Here is a 26903-nt window from a genome sequence, read left to right on the forward strand (position 1 = left end):
TTAATTGGAACTCTTGGGCTTGCCCCTCTTGCCGAATCTGTGAGGTTAGTTTGGACACTACTTTGTGCATAATGACTATTCCTGCACTTATATTTCCTTTTCAACGAGTGTTCCTGCTCTTTTACATGTTGGGTTACATGTGACATTTCCTCATCAAGTATCTGATATATCTCAAAAGAATTTGATTTGGAACATTTAAAATTATTGGTTTGACTGCCTCTTGATCATTTACATTCTCTTGATCATGTTTCCTCTAGGGCTGCGGGACTCTAGGGGATCCAAAGAAGTTTATGTTCTGCAAAAGATGTGATGCTGCATACCATTGTGATTGCCAACAGCCTCGGCACAAGGTAGTATCTGTTGATTCTATATATAAGGTTCCTATCTTTTGCAACTTGATTTATTTTCGTCTCTAAATGTTTACAGAACGTTAGTTCTGGACCCTATTTGTGTCCTAAGCACACCAAATGTTACAGCTGTGGGTCTACAGTCCCTGGGAATGGCCAGAGCTTACGGTATTTAACTTTTTTTTTGCTCTTCTGATTCCTACTATTATTTGATTCATGTAAAGTGCACTAATCTCTTATCATTCCTCTTAAACTCTGCAGATGGTTTTTGGGGCATACTTGTTGTGATGCTTGTGGAAGGTTGTTTGTTAAGGGAAATTATTGTCCTGTATGTTTGAAGGTATATTATCTCTTTCTCCTTCTTGTTGATAGTGAACCATGTGCTCGTTTTCCATGCATCATAATTGGTTATGTTTGGCCAGCGTTAATTGTTTCAGGTTTATTATGTATTTTTGAGTTGTTAACCTATACTATCCAGACATCTGTATCGCAACGGCAGTTAAATGCATGTTCTTACATTCTTTGGCTCGCTTTGAATCAAATTGAGTAATTTGTTTTGATTTCATTACGTAGGTTTACCGGGACTCGGAAGCAACACCAATGGTGTGTTGTGACTTTTGCCAGCGCTGGGTTCATTGCCAGTGTGATGGAATCAGGTCAATATCTTTAATCTATTTCATAATGCAATATTACTTTTGTGTCATGTAAGCATGTCTTCCAAGTCTGTATCCAACTATTTTAAATAACACTAACTTTGCAAACAAATATCACAGCGAAGAGAAGTACATGCAGTTTCAAGTGGATGGAAATCTTCAATATAAATGTTCTACTTGCCGTGGGGAATGCTACCAGGTAGGTTTCATGGGTCCTCTGTCTTTTTCAAGTGTTTGTTCTTATATATGTCCGATGCTCTAGTGGATTGCTGTGAATGACAATTTGGTGACCCCATCTTCTCTTTCTGATTTATGTTTATGATGCCAGGTCAAGGAACTTGATGATGCTATACAGGAAATATGGAAGCGAAAAGATATTGCTGATAAAGAGCTAATTGCTAGCCTGAAAGCTAGTGCTGGGGTAGTTGGGCAAACTGGTGGTGCCTCTCTTATCAGTCAGCCTAGATCTGTGGAAAGAAAAGTTTCTGAGAAGGCTATGGTCAATGGTGAAGAAGAGAAGCCATTGAGAGTTCTCAGGATAAAGACTAGCAAGCCTCAAGATTCAGATAGTGAGAAATTTGGAAAACACACTACAGAGCTGAATACTGTGAAGGCGAAAAAATTGGTGATAAGTATAGGTCCTCGAAAGACGGGGGTTACAAACTCTACGAGCTGCGATGTATCAAAGCTTTCCTCCAAATCCAATAGTATGTTTAGTGTAAATTTTTGCATGTTCTCATAAACTTATATAAGAAAAATATACTCTACGATTTACGTTAAACTTTCGTTTTCAGTTTTTTTTTTTTTTTTTTCTTTTAATTGATATACGGCGTATGTATAGTAATAAAAGGAGCTTTGGTGATTTCAGGAAAGCAAGAAAAATTGCAAACAGAAGAAGTGTTGTCCCAAGAACAGCATCGCAGTTTGTTGGGAAAGAATAATGACGAAAAGAGAGGGTCTCGAGGTGAAGTAGCCACTTCAAAGGCTGAGGGCGGAATCATAGGGAGACACTCAGAAAGCAGAGGAGATTTAAATAGTGGCTCGCATGATTCATTGCAGAAAGATTCAAGACGATTGTTGAAACTGAAAATAAAGAAACATAATCCGGAGAGCCAAGAAGGTGAAGCCCCTAGCATTGTCTATGAAAGAGGTAAATCTGGTAAAGGACATAGGTCTAAGAGGAAAAGAGCATCACCTCCAGCAGAAAAGTCAGGGTTCAATGAAGATGAAGATGCATCGCTGTCACGTGAAGACAGTTTGTTAGACGAAATGCTTGATGCTAGTTGGATTCTGAAGAAATTGGGGAAAGATGCGAAAGGGAAAAAGGTTCAAATACACGAGGCCTCGGATAATTCATGGTATATGTGATTTGTTTTTGTCTTTACCTTAAAACATGTTAAATTATTCAGGGTTCCTAACAAATAAGGTAACAAACAAAGAAAACAGGGAGAAAGGAGTGGTGAGTGAAGTAGGAGGAGGAGGCACATCGAAGTTGATGGTGACGCTGGAGAATGGAAAAGTGAAGACGGTTGAGCTCGGGAAGCAAGGGGTTCGATTTGTTCATCAGAAACAAAAGAGGACAAGAACGTGAGGGCTATAGATTCTTCTTCTTCTTCTTCTTCTTCTTCTTCTTCTTCTTCTTCTTTACCTTCTATACCTTTAGAATCTGTATGTAACTTGATTAGCTTCTTTCTTTTTTTTGCCTGGGAACAAGTATAAAAGAACTGCTGAGGGAAATAAGAGTTTTAAAATTGTAATAGATTTGATTAAAAGTTAGAAGGATGAATTCAAAACATGCATTTGAAATTATTTTATGTTCTTGAGTCTTGACTTCTTGTTATTCAGACATGAATATCATCAATATATGTCTAAAAAGATCTTATGTTGTTGTCTGTATGTGAAACCTAATCCTTTTTAACCAATGATATGAAAAGTCAACTCATGGACATTGCTACGCGTTAACAACAGACGTGACGTCGTATGACCTCTACGGATAAGAATGTAAAACATTTTTATGATACGACAAATAATAAATACTACCAGAACTAGGGATTAAAAGTGTCGGTTCTACAATAAAGCAGTAGATACTAGAAATGGCAGGAAACATATGATAAAAAGTTAAAATTGAATTTGGGAGTTGTGGAAAGAAGGATAACACGTGATTATCAAACCAAATCTTCTTTATCTCTTTTTTGTTTTCTTTAGTAATCGAATCATATTACGTTATTACAATTTTTTTTGTTAGGTAGCTGTAATAATAATAATACTAACCCAAACAAAAGCAAAAGAATAATAAAATCAAGATCTGCGTTTTTCCCCTGAAACAAACACCCAAACAGAAAAAAAAAAAAAAAAAANAAGAAAGAAAAAATGTTACAGCTGTTTTTCACGATAGCGTTCTCGGCGGCGCCGTTAACTCTGTACATACCACCTTTAAGATGTTTGACGGTGTTCGTGGAGACGATGGAAGAGATGGGAATGGAAGGTAGGGTTTATAGCCGGAGACTCTTCCCTCGCGCTAGAATTGCTTGGTCTAGGCTTCTTGATTGCTTCTTCTCCACTTCTCGCCCTCTCGCTTCTTAAAAAAATTTGTGTTCGTCTTCTCTTCCTTCCTCTGTAGATATATTATATGTAATTTCCTTCTTGTGTTTTTCATCACATATATATTATCTTTTCGATTTTTAGGTGTTTTTTTTTTTTTTNTTTTTTTTTTTTTTTTTTTGGTGGTTGTTGATCTTAATAATGATTAGAGACAGATCTCCCTCTTTTTGTTCTCTAATCTCTGTTTTATTTTTAAAATCAAATGGGTGTATGTGTAAAGAGAAAAGTGAGAGATTGAATCAAATTGCTCAGGGATTACATATGTGGGAATCTGAGCAAAATTATCATCTCGTTTAGTAGTTACAGTTGAAATAAAGGAAATTAACAACAAAAGAATGAATCAAATATAGAACGAATGAATTTGGAAAAAAAAGTTGTTTTTAGTTGGCTAAAGTGCAAGGCTTTAAGAACCAGAGAACATCCAAGCCCCTTGCTGCTTCCTTGGCTTCTCCACTCTTTCTGTTCTTCTCTTCTTCTGCTTCATCCTCTTTTTTCTTCACAACTTCCTGTGTACACAAAGACAGAAGAACACCCACTACTCAATTTGGTGTTGCAGAATTTGACTTAAAGGGTTAGACTTTTAGGTTTTTTAGCAGGGAAAAAGGAAAGGGTTTCATAACATACCGTAGGTTTGGTCCTCAAAGGTTTCAAAGAAGGTGTCCGGTTCTCTGAGAAGCACTGAGGAGATGGTGGATTTGTCCTGATTTGCTGCAGGAATCGTTCGTGTCCTTTGTTCTTTACAGTCTCCAGTTTTAGAGGAACAGGGATGTTCTCTGCATCATCCTTTCTCCTGAAAAAAGTCATCACAGATTCCAAAGTTTAGTACTTTTATTTACTTACCTACCTCATCAGAAGCAAATAAAATGAAAGTTAATCGAGAAGCAAAAACTTACTTGTTTCTTCGACCATCCTCTCCTCTCTTTACAGTCTCCACATTAAGTAAGACAGGAATGTTCTCTGCATCATCCACTCTCCTGCAAATCCCAATTAGAACCCCCTTAAAGTTTTAGTAACTCAATTCTATGTTGGTTTTTGCATAAACACAACTACACTGCAAGCAACATGGTAAAACTTACTTCTTTCTTCTACGGTTCTCTTTAAAGGTGCTTCCTTTAACATCCGTGGACTCTTGGAGTTTATCTTTGCTTACTTCAAGCAATGGCTTTCTTTCTTTTTTCAATTCTAAGTCACGAACAGAGTAAGGCTGGTTTATTACCCCACCACTCACTTGATGATGAATCTCCTTCACTTCAGGCTTCCCAGTATCTTCTCTCTCAGTTACCCTTGTGGCTAATCTCTTCAACTCATAGCAGAAGTCTGAGATGTGCCCAAATATGTCTCTCCCTGAAAACAGATTCCTAGCTGATTGTGTGCTCTTTAATCTCGATGCTTCTTTATTCGGTTTCTTGACAGAAGTTGATTTAATTGCTGATCTCCAGGATTTGACTTGGTAGCTTGGAGGTGTGGCTAAGTTTGGGTTCTGATTTTCACTTTCTTGGGTTTTTGGAGTAGACGGTGATAAAGCATATCCCCTCCTCCTACAAGTAAATGGGATATACGAGTCAGTCAAAGACCATAGCAAAACATTGAGTTAAAAAGAGCATCTCCCTTAATTGTACCTTTGATTCTGCTCTCCAACTCCTAGAGTCTCATTCGTATCCCTCAGACTCGGATGCTTCAAAAACAGAAAGAAACACGGGAATGTTTATTAAAGGTTAAACCTTTGGGCAGCCGAAGAAACTATAACTTCAATTATGATTCAAATCTTGAAAGAAAAAGGAGAAGCAAACCTTGGAAGAAGTGGGCGTTGAGAAAAAGTCCTCAGGTCTCTTGGGGTGATTACAGTCTTGAATTTGAGATAAAAGCCAGAATTAGTAAAAAGAACCCATCAAAGTTAAACAGAAGATTAAACGAAGAAATGGGGAAAGACCAGAAAAGAGAGTGTTTTGTTGAATATTACCAGGTTTGCAGAACCAAGCATCGTCGTCAACAGTGTCTAAATGGCTTGGAGCCAAGAAATCGAACCACTTAGGCGCTCTGATGTGTTCGTAGAAGACGTCTTCAACAAAAAGAGAATCGATTCGCTTCCAATCGATCTGAGCAGGCTCCATTAGAGAAATACAGAGATAGAGAGAGAGTCACAGAGAGAAGAGAAAAGAGTTCTTGGATGGAGAGAAAAAGAAGGAGGAAGAAGAATGTAACCGTTGGAGTGAACGTTACAGAGCCAGTATGTGCGCACGTGGCTCTCTCTCTCTCTCTTGTTACCGTTGCAGCTTTATTTATTCACACCTCTCGTCCATTGGGGTTTCTATTTCTTTAACATTTAATACAATCCCAAAAGCCACGCCACGTGGAAAAAGTACGAGACGTGGGGATCGTTGTGTTAATGTTATGGGCTTATGTGGGCTTTACTTTTACCCCGAACAGGCCATAATATCGGGTCGAATTTGCGAGTTATCCGCTCCAACAAACTTGAAATCTGGTCGGGTCGGGTCTTCTAGCAAGCTTCTCGGGTAAGCCTCCCTCCACTGAAACTTGAAATCTCAACGCGCGAAAATTCCGAAATTATAGAGGGAAAGAGACCCGCGATAATCTTAAAAACAATTTGGATACTCTCTAATTCCAAGATTAGTCTTCTGGGTTTTTTCACATCTCCCGAATCAATCAATCAAAAGCTTCTGGGTCGTTTTATATTTCAAATGTAAGTTTACACTTCTTCCTTTTTCTCCAATGTTTATAGATCCAATTGATTTGTAGAAGAACTGATTCGATTCGAGATCAGAGTTGTAAGGAGATTGAAAACCCCTAATTTTCTGGGGCTTTGTTGCTGATCCATTTTTGCATTTTCTGATTTACAGTTTTGAAAATGGGAGATGAAACAGTTGATGGTATTGAAGCCAAGTACATAACTGGTCTCAGTACCATAATGGTTGCTACAATCCAAGAAACCAAAGATCGAATCTCTCAGATCGAGTACATTTTTTGTAGCCAGTTGTTCCCAAATATACAATCTAGATCCAAAGCTTTGGAAAAAGTTTACTCAGAGGCTCGACTTGGTGCTTGTGATGCGTGGAAAGAGAGAGAGAAATCTCTGTTATCTCAGGTTCAGGAGCTTAAGGTTGAGAATCAACTGATTAAGTCTGAGAATCTTGATTTGATCAAGGATAAGGAGAAGCTAGCTGAACAACTTGATGAAACTGCTACTATGCCTCTTAGATTGACGAGTTTACAAGACTACATTGATTATTTGAAAAAGAAGAACAAGAGTAGATCTAAGGAAGTTAATGATGCTAGAGATTTGTATTGTGGGTTAGTTCAGTTGTTACAGGTTAAAGGTTCGGATGAGCTTAGTGAAGATGGGATAAATATGATTCTTTCTGAAGTGAAGAGCTTAAAGGTGAAGGCTGAGGATGTTTCGAAGAAGACATTGGTGACTGAGAATCTTCTGAAGAAAATGGAGTATCTGTCTGCAGAAGTAGCAGACAGTGCGAGGAAGTTAAGCTGCGTTGAAGAAGAGAAACAAAGGTTGACAACNAGCTTCTCGGGTAAGCCTCCCTCCACTGAAACTTGAAATCTCAACGCGCGAAAATTCCGAAATTATAGAGGGAAAGAGACCCGCGATAATCTTAAAAACAATTTGGATACTCTCTAATTCCAAGATTAGTCTTCTGGGTTTTTTCACATCTCCCGAATCAATCAATCAAAAGCTTCTGGGTCGTTTTATATTTCAAATGTAAGTTTACACTTCTTCCTTTTTCTCCAATGTTTATAGATCCAATTGATTTGTAGAAGAACTGATTCGATTCGAGATCAGAGTTGTAAGGAGATTGAAAACCCCTAATTTTCTGGGGCTTTGTTGCTGATCCATTTTTGCATTTTCTGATTTACAGTTTTGAAAATGGGAGATGAAACAGTTGATGGTATTGAAGCCAAGTACATAACTGGTCTCAGTACCATAATGGTTGCTACAATCCAAGAAACCAAAGATCGAATCTCTCAGATCGAGTACATTTTTTGTAGCCAGTTGTTCCCAAATATACAATCTAGATCCAAAGCTTTGGAAAAAGTTTACTCAGAGGCTCGACTTGGTGCTTGTGATGCGTGGAAAGAGAGAGAGAAATCTCTGTTATCTCAGGTTCAGGAGCTTAAGGTTGAGAATCAACTGATTAAGTCTGAGAATCTTGATTTGATCAAGGATAAGGAGAAGCTAGCTGAACAACTTGATGAAACTGCTACTATGCCTCTTAGATTGACGAGTTTACAAGACTACATTGATTATTTGAAAAAGAAGAACAAGAGTAGATCTAAGGAAGTTAATGATGCTAGAGATTTGTATTGTGGGTTACTTCAGTTGTTACAGGTTAAAGGTTCGGATGAGCTTAGTGAAGATGGGATAAATATGATTCTTTCTGAAGTGAAGAGCTTAAAGGTGAAGGCTGAGGATGTTTCGAAGAAGACATTGGTGACTGAGAATCTTCTGAAGAAAATGGAGTATCTGTCTGCAGAAGTAGCAGACAGTGCGAGGAAGTTAAGCTGCGTTGAAGAAGAGAAACAAAGGTTGACAACTAGGTCGCAGGTGTTTGAGGAGAATGTTGGTAGACTTGAAGAGCTACTTAGGCAGAAGAGCGACGAGCTTGAGGAAGGGAAGACGGCTCTTGAGGTTTTGCAGGGTAGACTCAACTTGACAGAGAGGGAATTGTTGGAGTGTAAACAGAAGATTGCAGATCATGAGAAAGAAAAGAGAGTGGTTATGGGTAAAGCAAAAGACGATATGCCTATGAAGCAGGTCAGACACGGAAGCTACTTGGCTGCTGACTTGGAAGCTTTACGTTGCCGGAGTGAGAAGAAATCATCTGAGTTAGCTATAGAGAGAAAGAAAAGAAAAGAGCTCCATAGTTCTTTCAAAAAGCTGAAAGACCAGTATGGTTATCTCTGCGAAAGGTATGGTCTTGCTGCTGACAGTGTTTTTCACCAAAGCAGCCTTGACGATGAGTATAACCAAATGGGACAACATGAGAAATCAGCCATCCCGAGTTGTAAGTATTTGGCAGTCTCTGACTCTCCTAATTACACCTCTTGTGTTCAATTAATTGCTTTAATCGGTCATGATGCTTCAACTGACTGCTTCTTGTGCCATTAGTAAAATCATCATCCACTTTTTTGTTATATTTTTTTATTACAGGTCTTGAAAGGAAACACTCAGAAACTACTGAAGTAGCGGAAAAAGTGAGAATTGGTACTGGCACGAGTGGCAGCAACTGTGGGAAAGAGAGTATAATCAAAACAGTGCAGACACCTACCACTACAAAATCTCCAATGGTGCAGTCACCTGGTGTTAGAAGTGGCCTTTCCGCTACAAAATCTCCACAGCTAAGCGGATTAAAGCGTTCAGCTTCCATTTGGAGAGACACAAGGTCTCGGCAATCTCCTGGAGGCAATGATCCTCATGATGATTTTCTAGATACTCCCATTGAGAATGTCAAAAGGAGCGCTGTGGAAGAAAAACATGTTCGCGATGTTGCTAAGAAAGAAGATTCAGACGACGAGACACAGGACATGAATCCTAAACCAAGTCCATCAAGGCAGCGAATTCAAGTTGCAGAAACGAGTAAAAAAAGTTTCAAACATGTGGAGTCAGTGAGGAAAAAAGCTGAGAGGGAGAATTTGAAAGGGGTAGAGTGTAAACAATGCAAGAAATTCTATGATGCTGTTCATCCTGAGAATGATGGAAATAGTAACAAAAGCTTGAGATGTGAGCACCATGAAGGCGTGTCGAGGCACCGTTATAGATACGCTCCTCCAATGACTCCTGAAGGATTTTGGAACATCGGGTTTGAATCCGAAATGTGATTTTGTATATGTTTGGTTCTTTGGATAGGTAGACACGACAATGAAAGTTATTTAAGATGATTTATTTAATTCAACTATACTTTGTTTTTCTATTTTTATCTTTAGATTATAATGTATCAATCAATTAAACTCTAACAGATGAAAATAAACAGCTATGAAACTTTCGGGCCCTTTACTATAAATATAAGAAACCATATGTACCCAATTGAAAAAGAAAAAGAAATAATGGACTCATGTACGTGTATATATTAAGATTATTAGGCGCACAACAATCGAACTTCATCTTTTTCCGATTCAATCTCCTCCGATCGTTGGCCTCCCGCTTCCGTTTTGTCCGACGACTTTTGACCAGGAAATCGGCGCAGGTGATAAGATCGCTAATCTGTTTTCCGTTTGATTCGTTTTTTTTTTTTTTTTCTGTTCTCTGAATCAATTGTTTCTATAGATCTTAATTTTAGTTCGTTTGTTTCCGAGTCGATTGATTCGTTGTAACCTAGGTTCTTCGTGCAATTTTTTCCTTTGTTGTTCTTAGTGGATTCTGGATTTTTTGTTGGTTAATTTCTGAAGCTTGGTGGTGTTCTTAGATTTCTAGATTTGTTTTTTTCCCACTTTATCTTTGATATCCCTTTTTTAGAATTTGATTTTATTGAATCCTATCAGACGAATTTGTGTGCGATTGTATTTTCTTATATGGATATCTTAAGAATTTGAAGGAAGCTTAATTAGGTTGTGTTGGATTCTAAATAGTTTGACAGCTTATCTGTTCAGCAGAAACTTCGATACAAGTATTTGCACTTGGTTTGTTGGCAATGGAGAAAGGAGCACCTCCTAGCATCTTTGTGAATGATGGGTCGTTCATGGAAAGATTCAGACAGCTTCAACAGGAGAAAGATAAAGAGAAAGATAAGGTTGTATCTGTAGAGGATTCTAAGCCGGTGAAGATAATAACTGGGGTTTCAAATCCCAAACCTTCTGCTAGTAAAATTTCCATTGGATTAAAGACCAATGATGCCCAGAAGAAAGGTGGGAAGCTTGCTTTCAGCTTGAAGCAAAAGTCTAAGCTTCTTGCACCTCCTATAAAGCTTAGTACAGAAGACGATGAGGATGAGGAGGATGCTAAAAATGATCAAGGCTTTGGATATGCCAAGCGTCAAAAGTTAGAGCAGGGAGTCACGCCCGTAAAGTCAACAAAAGTACCTGATGTTGGTAATGGCTGTTTATTTAGATATCTTTGTTTGAGTGTTCTTTGTGGATGTCTCTGTGGTGATTCTAGTTTATCTTGCTTTTTTATGGGTCCATATCCTCATAAGCCATTCTCTATTCCATTTAGTAAGTGTTCCATGAGGGTTAAGATCAGTTATGCCATATGATCTCAAGAGTCCCGAGTTTCCTGTCTGTTGTATGTCTCTATTGATGAATCTGTGTGTCTTAAATGACACGATGAAAGCCTAGGAGTCCTACGTTGTCAATAGTCCCAAGTTCCTGTCAGTATATGTCTTTATTGATTGAGCTACGTTTTTCTCCTGGAATGGAAAGGACAAAACAGTCTGGAAATTTAATTGTCTACTTAAATGCAGTGTCTTCCTTAACCAACAATCCAATTGCTGGAATGATTTGGCATATCTCCCACGCCTGCTACAAGAGTGATTTGCATTCGTTGTTCATGGACTCGGTATTAATCAGTTTTATAAGTGATATGCAGCACCACCTCCACCCAGTGATCCTACTGTGAAGAAAGTTGCTGATAAACTAGCAAGCTTTGTTGCTAAGCATGGAAGACCATTTGAACATATTACACGGCAAAAGAATCCAGGGGAGACACCATTTAAGTATGTATTTCATTGCTTTTGGAGCATCTACAGTTTATAGTTTCTGGTTTCTCTCTTTTATACACATACTACATAGGTATTTGCTTTTTCTTGGTTGTGTTTGTTGACCTTATGTATCTTGTGTCCTGTTTCCCAAACAGATTTCTTTTTGACGAGGACTGTGCGGACTACAAGTACTATGTATTCAGGCTGTCGGAAGAGGAAAAATCAATTTCACAAACCAAGGATTCTGGTGTACTTCACAGTAGTAAGTATTAGATACCTGTATTTCTATAGAACAAAAACCGTGCAACTGATTTTCGCTGTTCTATTTATCCATATATCTATTTCAGAACATGTTTTAGCTAAGCATGTGCAGAGAATATTTGACTCATTTCTTTTTTTCCGATTTTTTTTAATCCTACAATATAATTTATGTGTTATGTAGTGTGAGATTATGTGAGGCTGCTCTTCCTGCTACCATATCTTACTGTATTCTTAGTGCCAATTTCCTTCGTTTTATCTTTCCAGGTGATGCAGGCCCGCGAATGTCCACAGCAGCAATCACTTTGCAAAAGCCAGCTCATCAACAAACAGGTTATCAGATCCCTGCCTCAGCCCTCTATGATGCTCCTGAGGAACCTGGAGCTTCTTCTAGATATTCCCAGACAGCAATCACAAGACCCAGCAACAGTATGTTCACTCGCTTTTATTGGCCTAGGTTCCCCTCCTATCACTGGTATCTAGCTTTGATTGTGGGTAAAATGTGTTTGATCTGCAGGTGACTCCTCTAGTGGGCGGAGGGGTGCAGACCCTATATCAATGATGGAGTTTTACATGAAGAAGGCTGCCCAAGAAGAAAAGATGAGACGTCCTAGGCAGTCGAAAGATGAAATGCCCCCGCCAGCTTCACTTCAAGGCCCATCTGGTGAGAATGAATCCTATTGTTATTTCTTCTTTTAGACAGCTGTGATGTCTTATTTTGTGGAACCACGTTTGTTCTCAGCAACTCCCTCCACAGATCCGGGAAAGAGAGGTCATCACATGGGTGACTATATCCCTGACGAGGAGTTAGATAAGTTCCTTGCAAAGTGTAACGATGCAGCTGCACAAAAAGCCACAAAGGAGGCTGCTGAGAAGGCCAAGATCCAAGCAGATAATGTTGGACATAGGCTCTTGTCAAAGATGGGTTGGAAAGAAGGTGCTTACTTGCCTCACTTTATCTGTAAACTTGTGACCTTGTTACTTTCTGTATCTTGTGCCTCTATGGAGACAAGGAGCTTAGAAAATTGGAGGAGTGGATTACAGGTGAAGGTATAGGAAGCTCCAGAAAGGGGATGGCAGACCCTATAATGGCAGGAGATGTAAAGACAAACAACTTGGGAGTTGGGGCTTCTGCTCCAGGAGAAGTTATGCCTGAGGATGATATATACGAGCAGTACAAGAAGCGGATGATGCTGGGTTACAAACACAGACCCAATCCATTGGTACGTGTGCTATCTTTAGCTCCTTTCGTTTTGTAATAGCACATCTTTTTTACTCACCTTGCGTCTATTGCTCTACAGGGAAATCCCAGGAAGGCGTATTACTAAAGATCAGTCCGCATGCTGTGCACAATTATTACCTTTCTCTCATCTCAGCNAAAGTGTAACGATGCAGCTGCACAAAAAGCCACAAAGGAGGCTGCTGAGAAGGCCAAGATCCAAGCAGATAATGTTGGACATAGGCTCTTGTCAAAGATGGGTTGGAAAGAAGGTGCTTACTTGCCTCACTTTATCTGTAAACTTGTGCCCTTGTTACTTTCTGTATCTTGTGCCTCTATGGAGACAAGGAGCTTAGAAAATTGGAGGAGTGGATTACAGGTGAAGGTATAGGAAGCTCCAGAAAGGGGATGGCAGACCCTATAATGGCAGGAGATGTAAAGACAAACAACTTGGGAGTTGGGGCTTCTGCTCCAGGAGAAGTTATGCCTGAGGATGATATATACGAGCAGTACAAGAAGCGGATGATGCTGGGTTACAAACACAGACCCAATCCATTGGTACGTGTGCTATCTTTAGCTCCTTTCGTTTTGTAATAGCACATCTTTTTTACTCACCTTGCGTCTATTGCTCTACAGGGAAATCCCAGGAAGGCGTATTACTAAAGATCAGTCCGCATGCTGTGCACAATTATTACCTTTCTCTCATCTCAGCACCGGCTGAGCTTTGCTTTTCTATTATAAAGAATGTTCAAGTTTTTTGGATTGCTGATAAATTGAAGTGTTGGTATGGATTGAATTTGCCTTTCCTCTGTGCAAATATATATCTTTGACAGAAATTTCAGTTGCTATACAGTACCATGGATTTATTATTGGAAACGACTAAGATTTTTAATCGATTGTCATAACTTTATTAATGTTTTGGAAGCCTAATACACAAAACAGCGTGTTTATTAGATTGAAAGGTAATATAAAAAAGAAAAGGAAGATATGTCCTTTCTAGTTAATGACATCGCAGGGTGGGAAATTAGCAGAGCATCTCTGAGGAAGCTGAAGAGCCATGGAGCGGCAATGCCAGAGAGTGGAGGTCCATTGGCAAGAAGGCAAAGACAAGAACGACCAAGTGTGACAACGGCAGAGCAACATGTTTCGGTCGGTGGGATCGGGCTGAAAGGAGCTACGGCTGCTCTACATGGTATCAGCTGCACCAGAGCAGAGAAGAATGTTCGGCTGCATCCTCCCACTTCTTCCTCAGGCAACATTGGTGGTGGAGGTGGTTGCTGCAGGTCCTCTTGCTGTGCTGTGACTATGGTAAGAACGGTTATGGTCATGAGCAGTGCCATTGCTAACCCAACTCTCATAGCTTTCATCATCATGTAAACACTGATGGTAGTGAGATGACGCAACAAAGAGATCATGCTTCTTTATATACATGCTATTAAAAGGTGTGCATGTCATGCCGTTTCACACCTCTCTCCTACCTCACAACCAAAATAGCTTCACAATTACTCCGTGTGTTTCCCACTCTTTAGACCTTCAATATTCGATCAAGTTCACAAATCTTACAACATCCATGTGTAAAAATGATGACTACTTTACTTTCATTAGTTTATTACTATAAATTTATAATATGACAAATATGATATGTTTATGTGACTTTGATGTTTCAGGCTCACATTGTGCAACATTTACTAGCACATGGCTGAAAAGTTAGAAACGCGTATTATAGATAGCTCATAAATTCACATATTAAATAATCAAATGATTTGGAAGAAATTTACGATTGAGCATCTATATCATAATGCTCAAGTGCATCAGGATTGTTACAGTATTGTTGTCGTGAACCCAATATTGCCATTTTTGCTCTGTATGTAGATTTTTTGTATTCCTTGACAATCTGAGTGATTTGAGAAATGGGTTCGGCTATACAAGACAAGAAAAAAAAAAAATAGTTACATTCGTATTCATATAATTAACAAATAGAGAAAAAACCCGATTACCGAAGAACATCAAAACTTACGTGGTTTAAAAAACTTTTGGAGCAACTGAATGAGGTTTGAATTTATGAGATCTCCAGGCGAGGATGGAACAGAGCAGTGAAAGGCTTTTCCCCGTACCAGTTGGAGACTCTAGCAGACCATGAGACTAACTATCTTTAAGAGCAGATTCAAGAGTAGAGATTACATGTTCCATCATAAAGAGCTGGTTCTGGTAGGCTTCATAAGGGAAGCTTATATCAACCTCTCTGATTTTGTAAATGTTGTTGTGGTTGAATCCATTCTAAATTAACAAAAACAAACCCATCAAATCAAACAAAGCTTTAAATAACAAAACTAAGAGGCTGTTATTGGAGAGATGATTTCTAAATCCATATGAAATTGTAAATTCTAAAAATCAAAAGACATGGATTTTGAAATAACATGTTTTATCCTTGGATTTGAATTCTTCTATTTTACACTTTCAAATCCATTCAAATCCATTTAAAGGGGTTTATTGGTTCTATGATTTTAATGGATTTGGAAATCCAAACAAAAACCATGTGTTATTCAATCATTGATTTTAAAATACTTATCATAATTATGTGTTATTGGTTATATGATTTACAAATACTTATTAAAATCTCATGTTATTCATTTAATAATTTGTTTTTTGAATTTCAAAATCCACATTATGTTTTAAATGGATTTGATAGTGTAAAATAGAATGATTCAAATCCAAGGATAAAACATGTTATTTCAAAATCCATGTGTTTTGATTTTTAAAATTTACAATTTCATATGGATTTAGAAATCATCTCTCTAATAACAGAACATAATGTGGATTTTGAAATCAAAAAAAAAATCATTAAATGAATAACAGAGGATTTTAACAAGTATTTGTAAATCATAGAACCAATAACACATACTTTTGATAAGTATTTTAAAATCAATGATTGAATAACACATGATTTTTGTTTGAATTTCCAAATCCATTAAATTCATAGAACCAATAACCCCCTATTAATCAGAGATTACATATTATGGTTATATAAATTTTAGTTACTTTCTAATTACGAAACACATATCATGTGTGTCAATTATGTTCAGTTTTTGCTATAAACATTTGAAATCATAGTTGTTGAAAGAAAATTGTATTTAATTTGAGTCTAGAATATATCAATGCATAACTCATTTCAAACAAGTTTTTTCATATTAATAGACCCAAAAGCATGCCAATTTTTTTTTTGTACAAAGCCGACTGATTCTTATGTTCTCTTGATTCTTTAAAAATTTCTATCAATTTATGTCACAAAAATTTAGTATCAATTCATGATACTTTAACATTAACATTCTTTTTTCAAAAAATCACCATTTTTCAATTTAGAAATGATAAATAATTGTTATTATTTTAATTGTATACAATATATTATAACTTTAGATAATATGTACAAATCCTTCTTGTTTTTAATTGGTATCATGATACTTTAACATTAACACTAACAACAATATTCTCAAATTTTTAAAAGTTTTAAAGTATATATTTCTTTAGAAATAAATTATACTTTTTATTTAGAGTAAAAACCTTTTAAATTTGGTATTTATTGTTTCAAAGAATAAATTATTGTTTTATTCTACTATAATAATTGGAACTCTTAAAAATGAATTTTGTACCATCAGATATATGATAAGTTTATTTTTTTCTTACTTTTAGTCATTTAAAGATATTTGCAAATGATATGTTAAGATATATTTGTCTAATTTTACATTTACTATTCACATTTTATGGTTAGTGTTTAACTGTGATCTGCTTAAATTCAGATGATTTTTTTTTTTTTTTTACATTCTTTGCAATAAATTATGTATTTTTCCAGCTTATGCATCTTTTCAACTTAAATACTCTTTCCAGCTTTAAAAAAAGCTCATACATTGTTCGTTTTCAAAAAAAAAAAAAATCAGTTCTCTCTACCATTAAGGTTCGACATCAGTTTCTTTAGTGTCGGTCTTCAACTTTGTTTCTTATATTATTCCATAGATATATTTAGATTTGTACTAATAATTTTTAAAGTTATGATTGACATGCTCTAAAAATCTTCGGAAGACAGTTTTCAAACTCATTTCAAGCAATAATTTTGTTTTTTACGAACTAAAGTTATGCTAAAAACATTTTGGAGTTGTACCTATAGGCTACTAGCCTATAAATCAAAATATAATATATGGTTATTCTTCACTTTTCATCGAAGTAATAATTTTCTATAAATCAAAATATAATATATGGTTATTCATTTGCATGTTGAAAATTAGTAATAGTTAAAATAAAATCAACTTAAATACTCTTTCCAGCTTTAAAAAAAGCTCATACATTGTTCGTTTTCAAAAAAAAAAAAAATCAGTTCTCTCTACCATTAAGGTTCGACATCAGTTTCTTTAGTGTCGGTCTTCAACTTTGTTTCTTATATTATTCCATAGATATATTTAGATTTGTACTAATAATTTTTAAAGTTATGATTGACATGCTCTAAAAATCTTCGGAAGACAGTTTTCAAACTCATTTCAAGCAATAATTTTGTTTTTTACGAACTAAAGTTATGCTAAAAACATTTTGGAGTTGTACCTATAGGCTACTAGCCTATAAATCAAAATATAATATATGGTTATTCTTCACTTTTCATCGAAGTAATAATTTTCTATAAATCAAAATATAATATATGGTTATTCATTTGCATGTTGAAAATTAGTAATAGTTAAAATAAAATCAACCAAGACCATAAAAAGAAAAGAAAAAAAAAACATACCCGTAATATGTCAGAGGGTGTAAACTCTTCCCACTGCTGAAGATGTTTGGTTGGTTTAACAGTTTGTTGAAAGTGGGTGGGTCAAGTCTATCGTAAGAGAAGGGAGAGCCAAGGATAAGTGATCTCAGGAAAGAAAGACACAGTGTCAAAAGGACTTCAAAGAAAGAGTCGGAAGGAAAAAAAAAGAAAAAAGGATTGGATGAATTCATAGGCTACCCTATTGGTTGGTAAGATCTTTGCATAAGGGTCAAAACTTCAATTTTTAATCCTACAATATAATTTTTAATCAGTACCATCAGATATATGATAAGTCTATTTTTTTCCTACTTTTTAGTCATTTAAAGATATTTGCAAATGATATGTTAAGATATATTTGTCTAATTTTACATTTTCTATTCTTATTTTATGGTTAGTGTTTAACTGTGATCTGCTTAAATTCAGATGATTTTTTTTTTACATTCTTTGCAATAAATCATGCATCTTTCCAGCTTACGCATCTTTTCAATTTAAATAAACCTATAAATCTAAAGATAATACATGGTTATTCTCCACTTTTTCATCGAACTAATAATTTTTTAGGCTTGCATAAATATAGTTGTTTTGAAATGATTATGTATCCGGTAATATATTTTTGATATCAATATCTGTTTTACCAAAAAAAAAAACAAAAAAAAAAGGCCAAAACAAATATGATATGTTTATGTGACTGATGTTCCATAAGCACACTCCGACTAATATGATGTGTTTCTGTCATTATGAATATATCAATGTTGTGGCTACTATAATATATTATTACTAGATTTGGACTCGTGCTACAACACGGGTCGAAATACATTTCATTATTTTTAAAACATTATATATGTAATTGTTTATAATATTATTTGGATGTAACTCATATGCAAACAATTTTTATGGTAAATATCATTTATGGAATGCAAATCTATTATGTAAGTCTTATATTGTTAATTTTAACCCGTGCTAGAGTATATAAAATTATTAATCCATGCTAGAGTGTGTCCAGCATGTTCTGTACTAGAGTATATAAAATTTTAACCGGTGCTAGAGTATGTAAGTCTTAAAATTATAATATAAATAAAAAATCAATCCGTGCTCTAGCACATGTCCTAATTTTTATTGAACGTTGTGGTTTATCAATAAAATCTGTGGAAAGTAAATTTGTAATATTGTGTTTAAAGATCTTTGGAAACAACTTGATATAAGACTAAAATCTTCCGAAAATACAGTTTGGAATATCCATGATTTTATTGGTTACCATTAATATATCAATTATCAATTTGGAATATCTCCAATTAAGGTTGCACCCAATATTTAGGTGTAACCATTAATATATGTATTAATCTATAACCTATTTGTAACTATTTATTAAAAATATAAAGTCTACAAAAATTATGTTGTGTACTTCCCTTTTATTAAAAAGAGACAGTACTAATTATAGAATTGTTGTACATATACTCCATTATAAACCAAATAATTTTGCATTTTTTTCTAAAAAAAAAGGATACTTCTTTGGTATCAAACCATCAATATAGAGAAAAAAAAAGACTTCTAAATGCTTAATAAAAAGCGGTAATGACACCACAAAACCCCGTAGTTGTAAAGTGGAACTGAATAGGACTATCTTTATTGAAATGGCACACACGACAAAACCATAGTTGTCAAGTAGAATGATTATTATTAGTTGCTTATATTGTAAAGTATGAACGGCAGATTTTGTGTGAGTTAGTTCGCCACAATCCAAAAGGAATCTGAAGCAATCAGATCGATACTAAATTACTAAAATGATGATGGATTGGATTAGCCGGCATTGATTAATTGTGATCTAATGTGGTGTAATGTATTCTAAACTTGCTTAAATATATATTACCAAAAAAAAAACTTGCTTAAATATATATATATATATGTATATGTATATATATATATATATTTTTTTTTTGACAAAAAAATAAATAAATTCAATGATTAGCAAATAAATTCAATGATTTTCTTGAAAAGGCCCAAACAAAGCCCATTAGAAACCCAAAAGAGGATTGGTTTTGTGTCTTTCTCTCTCTTACTAAACTAAACACATAGGAAGAAGAAGAGTCTGCAGCCGCCTCTTTCACTTCAACCCTTCTTAAACCTCATCTGCTTCCTACTCCGCCGCTGTCTCTCCGTCGTCGCTCCATTTCTCTTGACCCCCTCCAGGTAAAAATTTCCCTTTTAGATCTTCTACAGTACCCTCTACTTATAGTATTTTGCGAATTGGTCTTTCTCCATCTCAATACGTATCTGTCTGTGACTTTTTCCCCCTTTTGGATTGTATTGGCTTCTTTTACTCTGTTTCCTTCAAATGATTCTTATTTCTCCAATTCAATCACTTTTGAAATCGTTTCTGAATCTTTAATCCATTAGGTGAAATGGCTGGGAAGTCGAACAAATCGAAGGCCAAGAGAGCGGCTGCTCAGAGCTCTGCCACCACTTCAACTGATGTTAAATCCGATGCTCCTGTCACTGCCCCTGTCTCTCCCCCTGTTACTGCTCCTGCTCCTGCTCCTGCTACAGCTACAGTTCCAGCTCCCGATAATGGCACCCTCAATGCTGCTGCTGTTGACTCTGTCTTGCCTGAAGCCAAGGAAGTTCCTCCTCCGCTTCCTAAGGCTGATGAAAGCGAATCACAAGTAGCAAATAACGATGCCCAACCCAAGCAAGGTTAGTTTTAATGAGATGCACCTAATCCAATTTGATGTGTCAGTGTGGTTATCTGGTTAGTTTAAGTAGATTCATCCAGTCCCTCTTTTGTATTAATTTTAGTGTCTAATTTGATGGCTTTCGCAGGTGAACTCCGTCTTTATCCTGTGTCTGTCAAAACACAAAGTGGGGGTAAAATGGAGCTTCAAGTGAGTTCGACTCTTTTGTTTTTCTTTCTCCTATGTATACCACTCGCCAGTCAACTAGTGTTTCAGTTTCCTCAGGGATTTAATACTTATTGTTATTTCTTATAAAGCATTACCCTTTCGAACTGTTTTCTCTTATATTGGTGTGAATTACTGAATCTCTCCAATGGATCTGTTTTCAGTTGAATCCTGGAGACTCAGTGATGGATATAAGGCAATTCCTTCTTGATGCTCCAGAAACGTGCTACTTCACTTGTTATGAGTTGTTGCTCCGCAATAAAGATGGAGAGACTCACCATTTGGAAGACTACAATGAGATTTCCGAAGTAGCTGACATTACCACTGGTGGTTGCTCTTTAGAGATGGTTGCAGGTTTGCTAAGTTTGTATTTTTGTTCGTATTTTTTTTTTGTTTTTGTTTTTGAGACTTCAAAACTGAAAGTTGTCTTGCTTTGTTTCTATGGACAGCATTGTATGACGATAGATCTATCAGGGCTCATATTCACCGTGCCAGAGATCTTTTGTCTCTTTCAACACTTCACTCTTCCCTATCAACAACACTTGCCTTGCAGTATGACGCAGCACTGAACAAAGTTCAGAATCCTGGAGGTTTTGAATCTAAATCTTTTTCCTAATGGTGGTTTTGCTTTACTATTTTTTTCATGTACTCTCGAACGATTTCTTTATGGCCTCTATTTTGAAACAGATAAACCAAAGTCTGACGTTCCAGAACTTGAATGTTTGGGTTTTATGGAAGATGTGCCTGGCTCTCTCAGGAAGTTGATCAATTCTGCATCAGAAGATATCAAATGCGTGGAAAACATTGTATTCTCATCATTCAATCCTCCTCCCAGCCACAGAAGGTATAGAACAACCTATTTTAGAATTTCGTAAAGCCATAAATTTACCATTTGTGCTGTTTCTTATGAATTTATTTGATGCAGGCTTGTAGGAGATCTAATATATTTGGATGTCGTGTCATTGGAAGGTAACAAGTACTGCATTACGGGCACAACAAAAACATTTTATGTTAATTCTAGCTCAGGGAATATTCTCGATCCAAGGCCAAGTAAATCTGGATTAGAAGCAGCTACACTGATTGGACTATTGCAAAAACTTAGCTCTAAGTTTAAAAAAGGTGGGAAACAATATATACACCATTCTTCTTAAGTCTATTAATCACTCTTGTGATGTGATAGGCTTTCAGTCTGTTGATTAGCTTCTATTTTTCTTTTAATTTTGAAGCTTTCCGTGAAGTCATGGAAAAGAAAGCCTCTGCACATCCATTTGAAAATGTCCAATCGCTTTTGCCACCACACTCATGGCTAAGAACATATCCTGTTCCCGGTGAGTTTGATTTAGTATCTTGCTTTTATCTTATTGTGGCTAGATCATTTGTTTTTTTCAGAGGCTGTTACTATGTGTGATCCAGTTTTAAGAAGTGATAATAATGTTTCTAAAATATTCACATGGAAGCCATAGTACTGGGGTAAAAGATTGCCTTGATCTTGATTGCATTATATGTGATATATTTTAGAAGTTCCTCTCTAGTGTGTTCCCAGACGTATCTTGCACTATCTCAGATAATATCATTCTGGTGTTTTTTCGTTTGAAATTTTTTTATAAATTAATTTAGAGGTAATATGTGGTCAATTTTGTTTCTTGTTTATCGACAGCGTACTAATTTTCTGGTTTATATGTTGTACATGTACTTCTGCTATAACTATTGATGTATGAGAAGATAATTTTTGTTATATGTGATTGATAAACTAGGAAGTTCGAAACTATTTGGCCTTGGCTTCCCATTTCTACAAAAGATACACTTGTATAAGATTTCTTTCTGTTATATCTGAGCAAGGACTCTTGTATCTGGACTCAGATCACAAGCGCGATGCAGCGAGAGCCGAAGAAGCATTGACCATTTCCTATGGTAGTGAACTGATTGGTATGCAAAGAGATTGGAATGAAGAATTGCAATCATGCAGAGAGTTCCCTCACACTTCTCCTCAGGAGAGGTACATGGAAGATTATGATGTCTTCTATAGAGATATTTGACTACATTGATTTTTTGGTAGCATAAAGTTATTCTTGTGGGATTCTATTCCTTTATTAAACATTTCCTTTTTTTGCAGGATCTTACGTGACAGGGCACTTTACAAAGTGTCTTCTGACTTTGTTGATGCAGCGCTTAATGGAGCTATTGGTGTAATCAGCCGATGCATACCACCTATAAACCCAACTGATCCAGAATGTCTACACATGTCAGTGTGAATTGTTTGGCCTTTATATTTGATTCTCCGTAGGCAACACATGTGTTTTATTAATTCTAGCTTTTGTCTTGCGTGAAAATTTTGGCAGTTGAGTAATTCCCTTTGTTTTTATGAAAGTGGAGAAATGACAGAGCATCTAATATTTTTACTTTTACAGATTTGTGTTTATGCATGAGTTTTTGTATTTCTGAAAAACTTGTTATTGTTATACTGTTGTAGGTATGTGCACAACAATATATTTTTCAGTTTTGCTGTTGATGCCGATGTTGAACAGCTATCCAAGAAACGTGCATCTAATCAAGTGACTGAGAAGGTGACCTCATCTGAAAAGGTTTCATGCACGGAAGGAACCTGCGATAATGAAGAGCCTAGCAGCTGCAATGAGGCGCCACTTGTTGAAAATGAGCAGGCAACATACGCTTCTGCAAACAATGACTTGAAAGGCACAAAGTTATATCAAGAAGCAGATGTCCCAGGGCTATATAATCTGGCAATGGCCATTATTGATTACAGAGGTCATAGGGTTGTTGCTCAGGTTTGTTCTAATACTTGAACTGCCAAGTCCTTATTCTTGAGATTATATGTCTTGCTTGTGTGCATTTTAATGTGTAAAAAAATGTTTTAGAGTGTGCTACCGGGAATTCTTCAAGGGGATAAATCAGATGCGCTTTTGTATGGTTCAGTCGACAATGGCAAGAAAATATGCTGGAATGAAGATTTCCATGCTAAGGTAAATGGATATAGTCTGTCTTGTTGTTGGATAATGTAGGCTGAATGTGAAAACTCTAGAACTAGTTATTATTGATATATATCTATGTATTATTATAACAATGCTTTATTCCTAGCTGAACTCTTTAATCGTGATTAATTCCTTCTTCAGGTGCTAGAGGCTGCAAAACTTCTTCACATTAAGGAACATTCTGTTATTGATGCATCCGAAAATGTCTTCAAGTTGGCTGCACCAGTAGAATGCAAGGGGATTGTTGGGAGTGATAACAGGCATTATCTCTTGGACTTGATGAGAGTGACGCCTCGTGATGCCAATTATACGGGTCCAGAGTCACGCTTTTGTGTCCTAAGACCAGAACTGATCACATCATTTTGCCAGGTACATATTCTTTATTCCTTAGAGAGAGTATACACTTGACTTTTCTGTTAACATGTATTTTCTTCATGAAGGCGGAATCACTTGAAAAATCAAAATGTAAAACCAAGACTGACGAAGGGACTGATATCGTTTCCGATTCTTCTAATGTTACTGCTGATACTTCTAAAGTTGGTGATGCATTGAACGATGGAGAGGAAAATGGGGCTTCAACTTCTGATCAGGTATATGTTTCACTTCTTGATCCTGATAGATGTGCATTAAGCTTATTTCGTACTAATTGATGTCTCTATTTTGAGTGGGTGTTTGTATGCTATGCTGACATTTTGCATTTTACATCTGCTTGATATACTCTTGTTTATTGTGTGCACTGACTGCTACTAGTTTATGGGGATGCTGTGTCTCACTTCAACTATTATCGACGTATAATGTTTGTCAAGTGAAAAGACAGATAGTCAAAATACGAAATAGGGTTGAAACCTGTAACAATGATAGAAATAACATTTTTACTTATATTAGACTGAATTATACAATTGAAATGGGTTGTTCAATTCTCTTTTGATTTTGCTTTGAGATGCTTTCCCATCCTTGCTTTCTACTGTTGGATAGAAATGTCTGAGAACAGTTGTATCTGAGTTGAAACTGTCATTGCTGATATCTGCGTTTTTATTACAGAAAACTATTCCAGAAAAGGAAAATACGACCACCGAAGATTCTGCAGCCCAGTCTTCTGAAAGTTCCAAATCATGTGATGAAATTGCATTTAACCCCAATGTCTTCACTGACTTCACATTAGGTGGCAATCAAGAGGTAGGCTATGTTGCTTGTAAGTTATTTTTTTTCAGATATTTACAATTTATTTACACGATTGGACTCTTTGGGTTAAACAGGAGATTGCTGCTGATGAAGAAAATGTGAAGAAAGTTAGTTCATACCTTGTGGATGATGTCCTTCCAAAATTTATAGAAGATCTTTGCACTCTTGAAGTTTCTCCAATGGATGGTCAAACTTTGACTGAAGCACTCCATGCTCATGGTGTTAATGTTCGGTACATTGGAAGAGTAAGTTCGTCACCTGCCATTATGATTTTGGTAGCTATCTCCATGTTTGGCTATATTAACTAAATCTGTGGACAACCAGGTTGCTAATGGGGTGAAGCATTTGTCTCATTTGTGGGATCTATGTCTTAATGAGATTACCGTGAGATCAGCAAAACATATTCTGAAGGTAATCTGAATGTTGTAAAAATCATATTATAGTTAAGATGGTGAACAAGATTTGGGGTATTTGTGGACAAGCTTATAGTAGTTTTTACATCATTGTGCAGGACATTTTAAGAGATATAGAGGACCACGATATTGGATCAGCAGTAGCTCATTTCCTAAATTGTTTCTTTGGAAACTATCAAGCTGCTGGTGGAAAAGCTAGCGCCAATAGCTCGCATGCCAAAAATCAAAAGAAGGTTCTTGTGTGCTATCAGAATTTGTTTATTAAAGTTCCATGTATGTTCTTCTTGAATTAGGATACTAATCTTTGCAGCCATCGATAAAAGTTTCTCATGAACCAAATCATGTTTTTTTTTCCTGACTCTTGAATTTGGACAGGATCAATCCGTCACCAAGAAGGCTCAAGGAAGAGGGAAAGGAAAAGCTTCTGCAAAGAAAAATTTCTCATCGTATATGATGGTTGATTCCAACATTCTGTGGACTGACATTCAGGAATTTGCCAAAGCCAAATATGAGGTATGCCAAAGAGTCATTATCAAGTTTAAGATCATTTAATTCATTGTCTATGGAAGTGTTGTTACCTTCTGGGTTATCTAAGCATCTGTAGTTAATGTGAGTCTATTTTCAGTTTGAGCTGCCCGAGCTGTCAAGAACTACAGCTAAAAAAGTATCAGTTCTTCGTAACCTCTGCCAAAAGGTATATTAAGTAGATACACTTTTCTCGTTGCTTCATAATTTATCTATGAGGGTTCCTGATTAGCCAGTTCGTTATTGTTATTAATCCCTCCATTCTTCTGTTAATAGGTTGGTATCAGTATTGCTGCTCACAAATACGATTTTAGTGCAACATCGCCTTTTGAGACATCCGATATATTGGATATTCGGCCAGTAATCAAGCACTCTGTGCCTGTATGCTCTGAGGCTAAAGATCTTGTTGAGATGGGGAAGGTCCAACTGGCTGAGGTACCTTTGTTATTTCACATTAGCTATTCCGTCTGTGTTTACATTGTTGTGCTCGTCGATGCTCTTATATCCTGATAGCAGTGATATTTCTGCTTGCTTATTGGATAAGTTCGAGAGAGTTTTATATTGATTTGGGTTGACATTCAACTCTTCCATAAGCTTCTTGTTTTTGTTTGCGTCAGTTGCATCATGGCGAAAACTCATTGTCTTGTATTTACCAAAATGATTAAAACTTTTGTAGGGCATGCTTAGTGAATCCTACACATACTTTTCAGAGGCATTTTCGATACTTCAACAGGTAAGTAGTCTGTATATGCATCTTATACTGTCAAAATAATATATCACCAAAGGTGCTCATGATATTCTTCTGTTTCAGGTGACTGGTCCTATGCACAGGGAAGTGGCAAACTGTTGCAGGTATGTTTCTGGCTGATTTTTGTTTTATGCTGGAAAAATATCTATGGACTTCCGTTTTAGTTGCCTTAAGATTTTTGTCTTCTTTCGCTTTTCAGGTACCTGGCCATGGTTTTGTACCATGCAGGAGATATGGCTGGGGCAATAATGCAACAACACAAGGAGCTCATTATAAATGAGCGATGCCTTGGGTTGGACCATCCTGACACTGCTCACAGGTATCAACTATTTTTCAACTGTGTATGTCCTCTCTCGACCTGAGTTTGAAATTACTGTATTTTCAGCCGTTGACTTAGATGTTTAATACTGCAGCTATGGCAATATGGCTCTTTTCTACCATGGACTGAATCAGACAGAACTTGCTCTACAGAACATGGGTCGGGCCTTGCTTCTACTTGGCCTTTCATCTGGCCCTGATCATCCAGATGTTGCAGCTACATTTATAAATGTTGCCATGATGTATCAAGACATGGGCAAAATGGACACTGCTCTACGTTATCTTCAAGAGGCTTTGAAGAAAAA

General features: G+C 36.4%; 6 protein-coding genes and 1 pseudogene across 13 annotated transcripts in view; 5 read left to right on the top strand and 2 right to left on the bottom strand.

The window, feature by feature from the left end:
• LOC104781049 (histone-lysine N-methyltransferase 2C-like) overlaps positions 1 to 2830 on the top strand; it is a 4371-nt gene extending 1541 nt beyond the window's left edge. The window contains exons 4-12 of the mRNA XM_010505622.2: positions 1 to 44; positions 258 to 350; positions 427 to 515; positions 609 to 687; positions 921 to 1003; positions 1121 to 1199; positions 1329 to 1707; positions 1869 to 2358; positions 2447 to 2830. The exon at positions 1 to 44 is cut by the window's left edge and continues 1 nt beyond it. Of these exons, the coding sequence (XP_010503924.1) occupies positions 1 to 44; positions 258 to 350; positions 427 to 515; positions 609 to 687; positions 921 to 1003; positions 1121 to 1199; positions 1329 to 1707; positions 1869 to 2358; positions 2447 to 2591 (1481 nt within the window). The 3' untranslated portion in view covers positions 2592 to 2830. The remainder of the gene's footprint in view (positions 45 to 257; positions 351 to 426; positions 516 to 608; positions 688 to 920; positions 1004 to 1120; positions 1200 to 1328; positions 1708 to 1868; positions 2359 to 2446) is intronic.
• Positions 3261 to 3680, top strand: LOC104781050. The gene has a single exon (XM_010505623.2). It carries the CDS (start codon positions 3371 to 3373, stop codon positions 3581 to 3583), a length of 213 nt encoding a protein of 70 aa, XP_010503925.1. The 5' UTR covers positions 3261 to 3370; the 3' UTR covers positions 3584 to 3680.
• LOC104781051 lies at positions 3722 to 5863 on the bottom strand. The gene is made up of 7 exons (XM_010505624.2): positions 5562 to 5863; positions 5392 to 5447; positions 5221 to 5276; positions 4678 to 5139; positions 4495 to 4575; positions 4226 to 4391; positions 3722 to 4107 (listed from the first exon to the last, which is right to left on the bottom strand). Exons 1-7 carry the CDS (start codon positions 5710 to 5712, stop codon positions 3982 to 3984), a joined length of 1098 nt encoding a protein of 365 aa, XP_010503926.1. The 5' UTR covers positions 5713 to 5863; the 3' UTR covers positions 3722 to 3981.
• LOC104781052 (protein gamma response 1-like) lies at positions 6195 to 9538 on the top strand. Of its 2 annotated transcripts, XM_010505627.2 has the most exons (4): positions 6195 to 6302; positions 6460 to 7126; positions 8159 to 8637; positions 8784 to 9538. In XM_010505627.2, the coding sequence occupies exons 2-4, from the start codon at positions 6468 to 6470 to the stop codon at positions 9449 to 9451; spliced, it is 1806 nt and encodes a 601-aa protein (XP_010503929.1). In that variant the 5' UTR covers positions 6195 to 6302; positions 6460 to 6467; the 3' UTR covers positions 9452 to 9538. The 2 variants fall into 2 exon arrangements, with proteins under 2 accessions (XP_010503929.1, XP_010503928.1); XM_010505626.2 differs by lacking the exons at positions 6195 to 6302; positions 6460 to 7126 and adding an exon at positions 7227 to 7334 and having other exon boundaries at positions 7492 to 8637.
• LOC104781053 (SURP and G-patch domain-containing protein 1-like protein) lies at positions 9707 to 13634 on the top strand. Of its 5 annotated transcripts, XM_010505631.2 has the most exons (10): positions 9732 to 9816; positions 10220 to 10657; positions 11154 to 11280; positions 11421 to 11527; positions 11791 to 11952; positions 12041 to 12187; positions 12266 to 12405; positions 12960 to 13014; positions 13122 to 13300; positions 13379 to 13634. In XM_010505631.2, exons 2-10 carry the CDS (start codon positions 10261 to 10263, stop codon positions 13403 to 13405), a joined length of 1341 nt encoding a protein of 446 aa, XP_010503933.1. In that variant the 5' UTR covers positions 9732 to 9816; positions 10220 to 10260; the 3' UTR covers positions 13406 to 13634. The 5 variants fall into 5 exon arrangements, with proteins under 5 accessions (XP_010503931.1, XP_010503930.1, XP_010503933.1 ...); XM_010505629.2 differs by lacking the exons at positions 12960 to 13014; positions 13122 to 13300; positions 13379 to 13634 and adding exons at positions 12568 to 12746; positions 12825 to 12900 and having other exon boundaries at positions 9707 to 9816; positions 10207 to 10657; positions 12266 to 12460; XM_010505628.2 differs by lacking the exons at positions 12960 to 13014; positions 13122 to 13300; positions 13379 to 13634 and adding exons at positions 12568 to 12746; positions 12825 to 12900 and having other exon boundaries at positions 9707 to 9816; positions 12266 to 12460.
• Positions 13736 to 14564, bottom strand: LOC104781054 (annotated as a pseudogene).
• The window catches only part of LOC104781055 (clustered mitochondria protein), an 11589-nt gene continuing 4285 nt past the window's right edge, over positions 19600 to 26903 (top strand). For 2 of the 3 annotated variants that reach the window (XM_010505635.2, XM_010505634.2), the window contains exons 1-25: positions 19600 to 19715; positions 19923 to 20219; positions 20346 to 20407; positions 20587 to 20776; positions 20872 to 21012; positions 21110 to 21266; positions 21348 to 21541; positions 21649 to 21750; positions 22283 to 22418; positions 22536 to 22664; positions 22893 to 23208; positions 23299 to 23403; positions 23554 to 23781; positions 23853 to 24002; positions 24454 to 24588; positions 24669 to 24839; positions 24919 to 25005; positions 25106 to 25240; positions 25383 to 25520; positions 25633 to 25701; positions 25809 to 25967; positions 26209 to 26265; positions 26344 to 26384; positions 26480 to 26599; positions 26694 to 26889. In XM_010505635.2, the coding sequence (XP_010503937.1) occupies positions 19928 to 20219; positions 20346 to 20407; positions 20587 to 20776; positions 20872 to 21012; positions 21110 to 21266; positions 21348 to 21541; positions 21649 to 21750; positions 22283 to 22418; positions 22536 to 22664; positions 22893 to 23208; positions 23299 to 23403; positions 23554 to 23781; positions 23853 to 24002; positions 24454 to 24588; positions 24669 to 24839; positions 24919 to 25005; positions 25106 to 25240; positions 25383 to 25520; positions 25633 to 25701; positions 25809 to 25967; positions 26209 to 26265; positions 26344 to 26384; positions 26480 to 26599; positions 26694 to 26889 (3510 nt within the window). In that variant the 5' untranslated portion in view covers positions 19600 to 19715; positions 19923 to 19927. The remainder of the gene's footprint in view (positions 19716 to 19922; positions 20220 to 20345; positions 20408 to 20586; positions 20777 to 20871; positions 21013 to 21109; positions 21267 to 21347; positions 21542 to 21648; positions 21751 to 22282; positions 22419 to 22535; positions 22665 to 22892; positions 23209 to 23298; positions 23404 to 23553; positions 23782 to 23852; positions 24003 to 24453; positions 24589 to 24668; positions 24840 to 24918; positions 25006 to 25105; positions 25241 to 25382; positions 25521 to 25632; positions 25702 to 25808; positions 25968 to 26208; positions 26266 to 26343; positions 26385 to 26479; positions 26600 to 26693; positions 26890 to 26903) is intronic. The other variant, XM_010505636.2, reaches the window with a different exon arrangement.

This window comes from Camelina sativa, chromosome 4 (genome assembly GCF_000633955.1).
Source record: "Camelina sativa cultivar DH55 chromosome 4, Cs, whole genome shotgun sequence".
In the NCBI taxonomy this organism is placed as follows: Eukaryota; Viridiplantae; Streptophyta; class Magnoliopsida; order Brassicales; family Brassicaceae; genus Camelina; species Camelina sativa.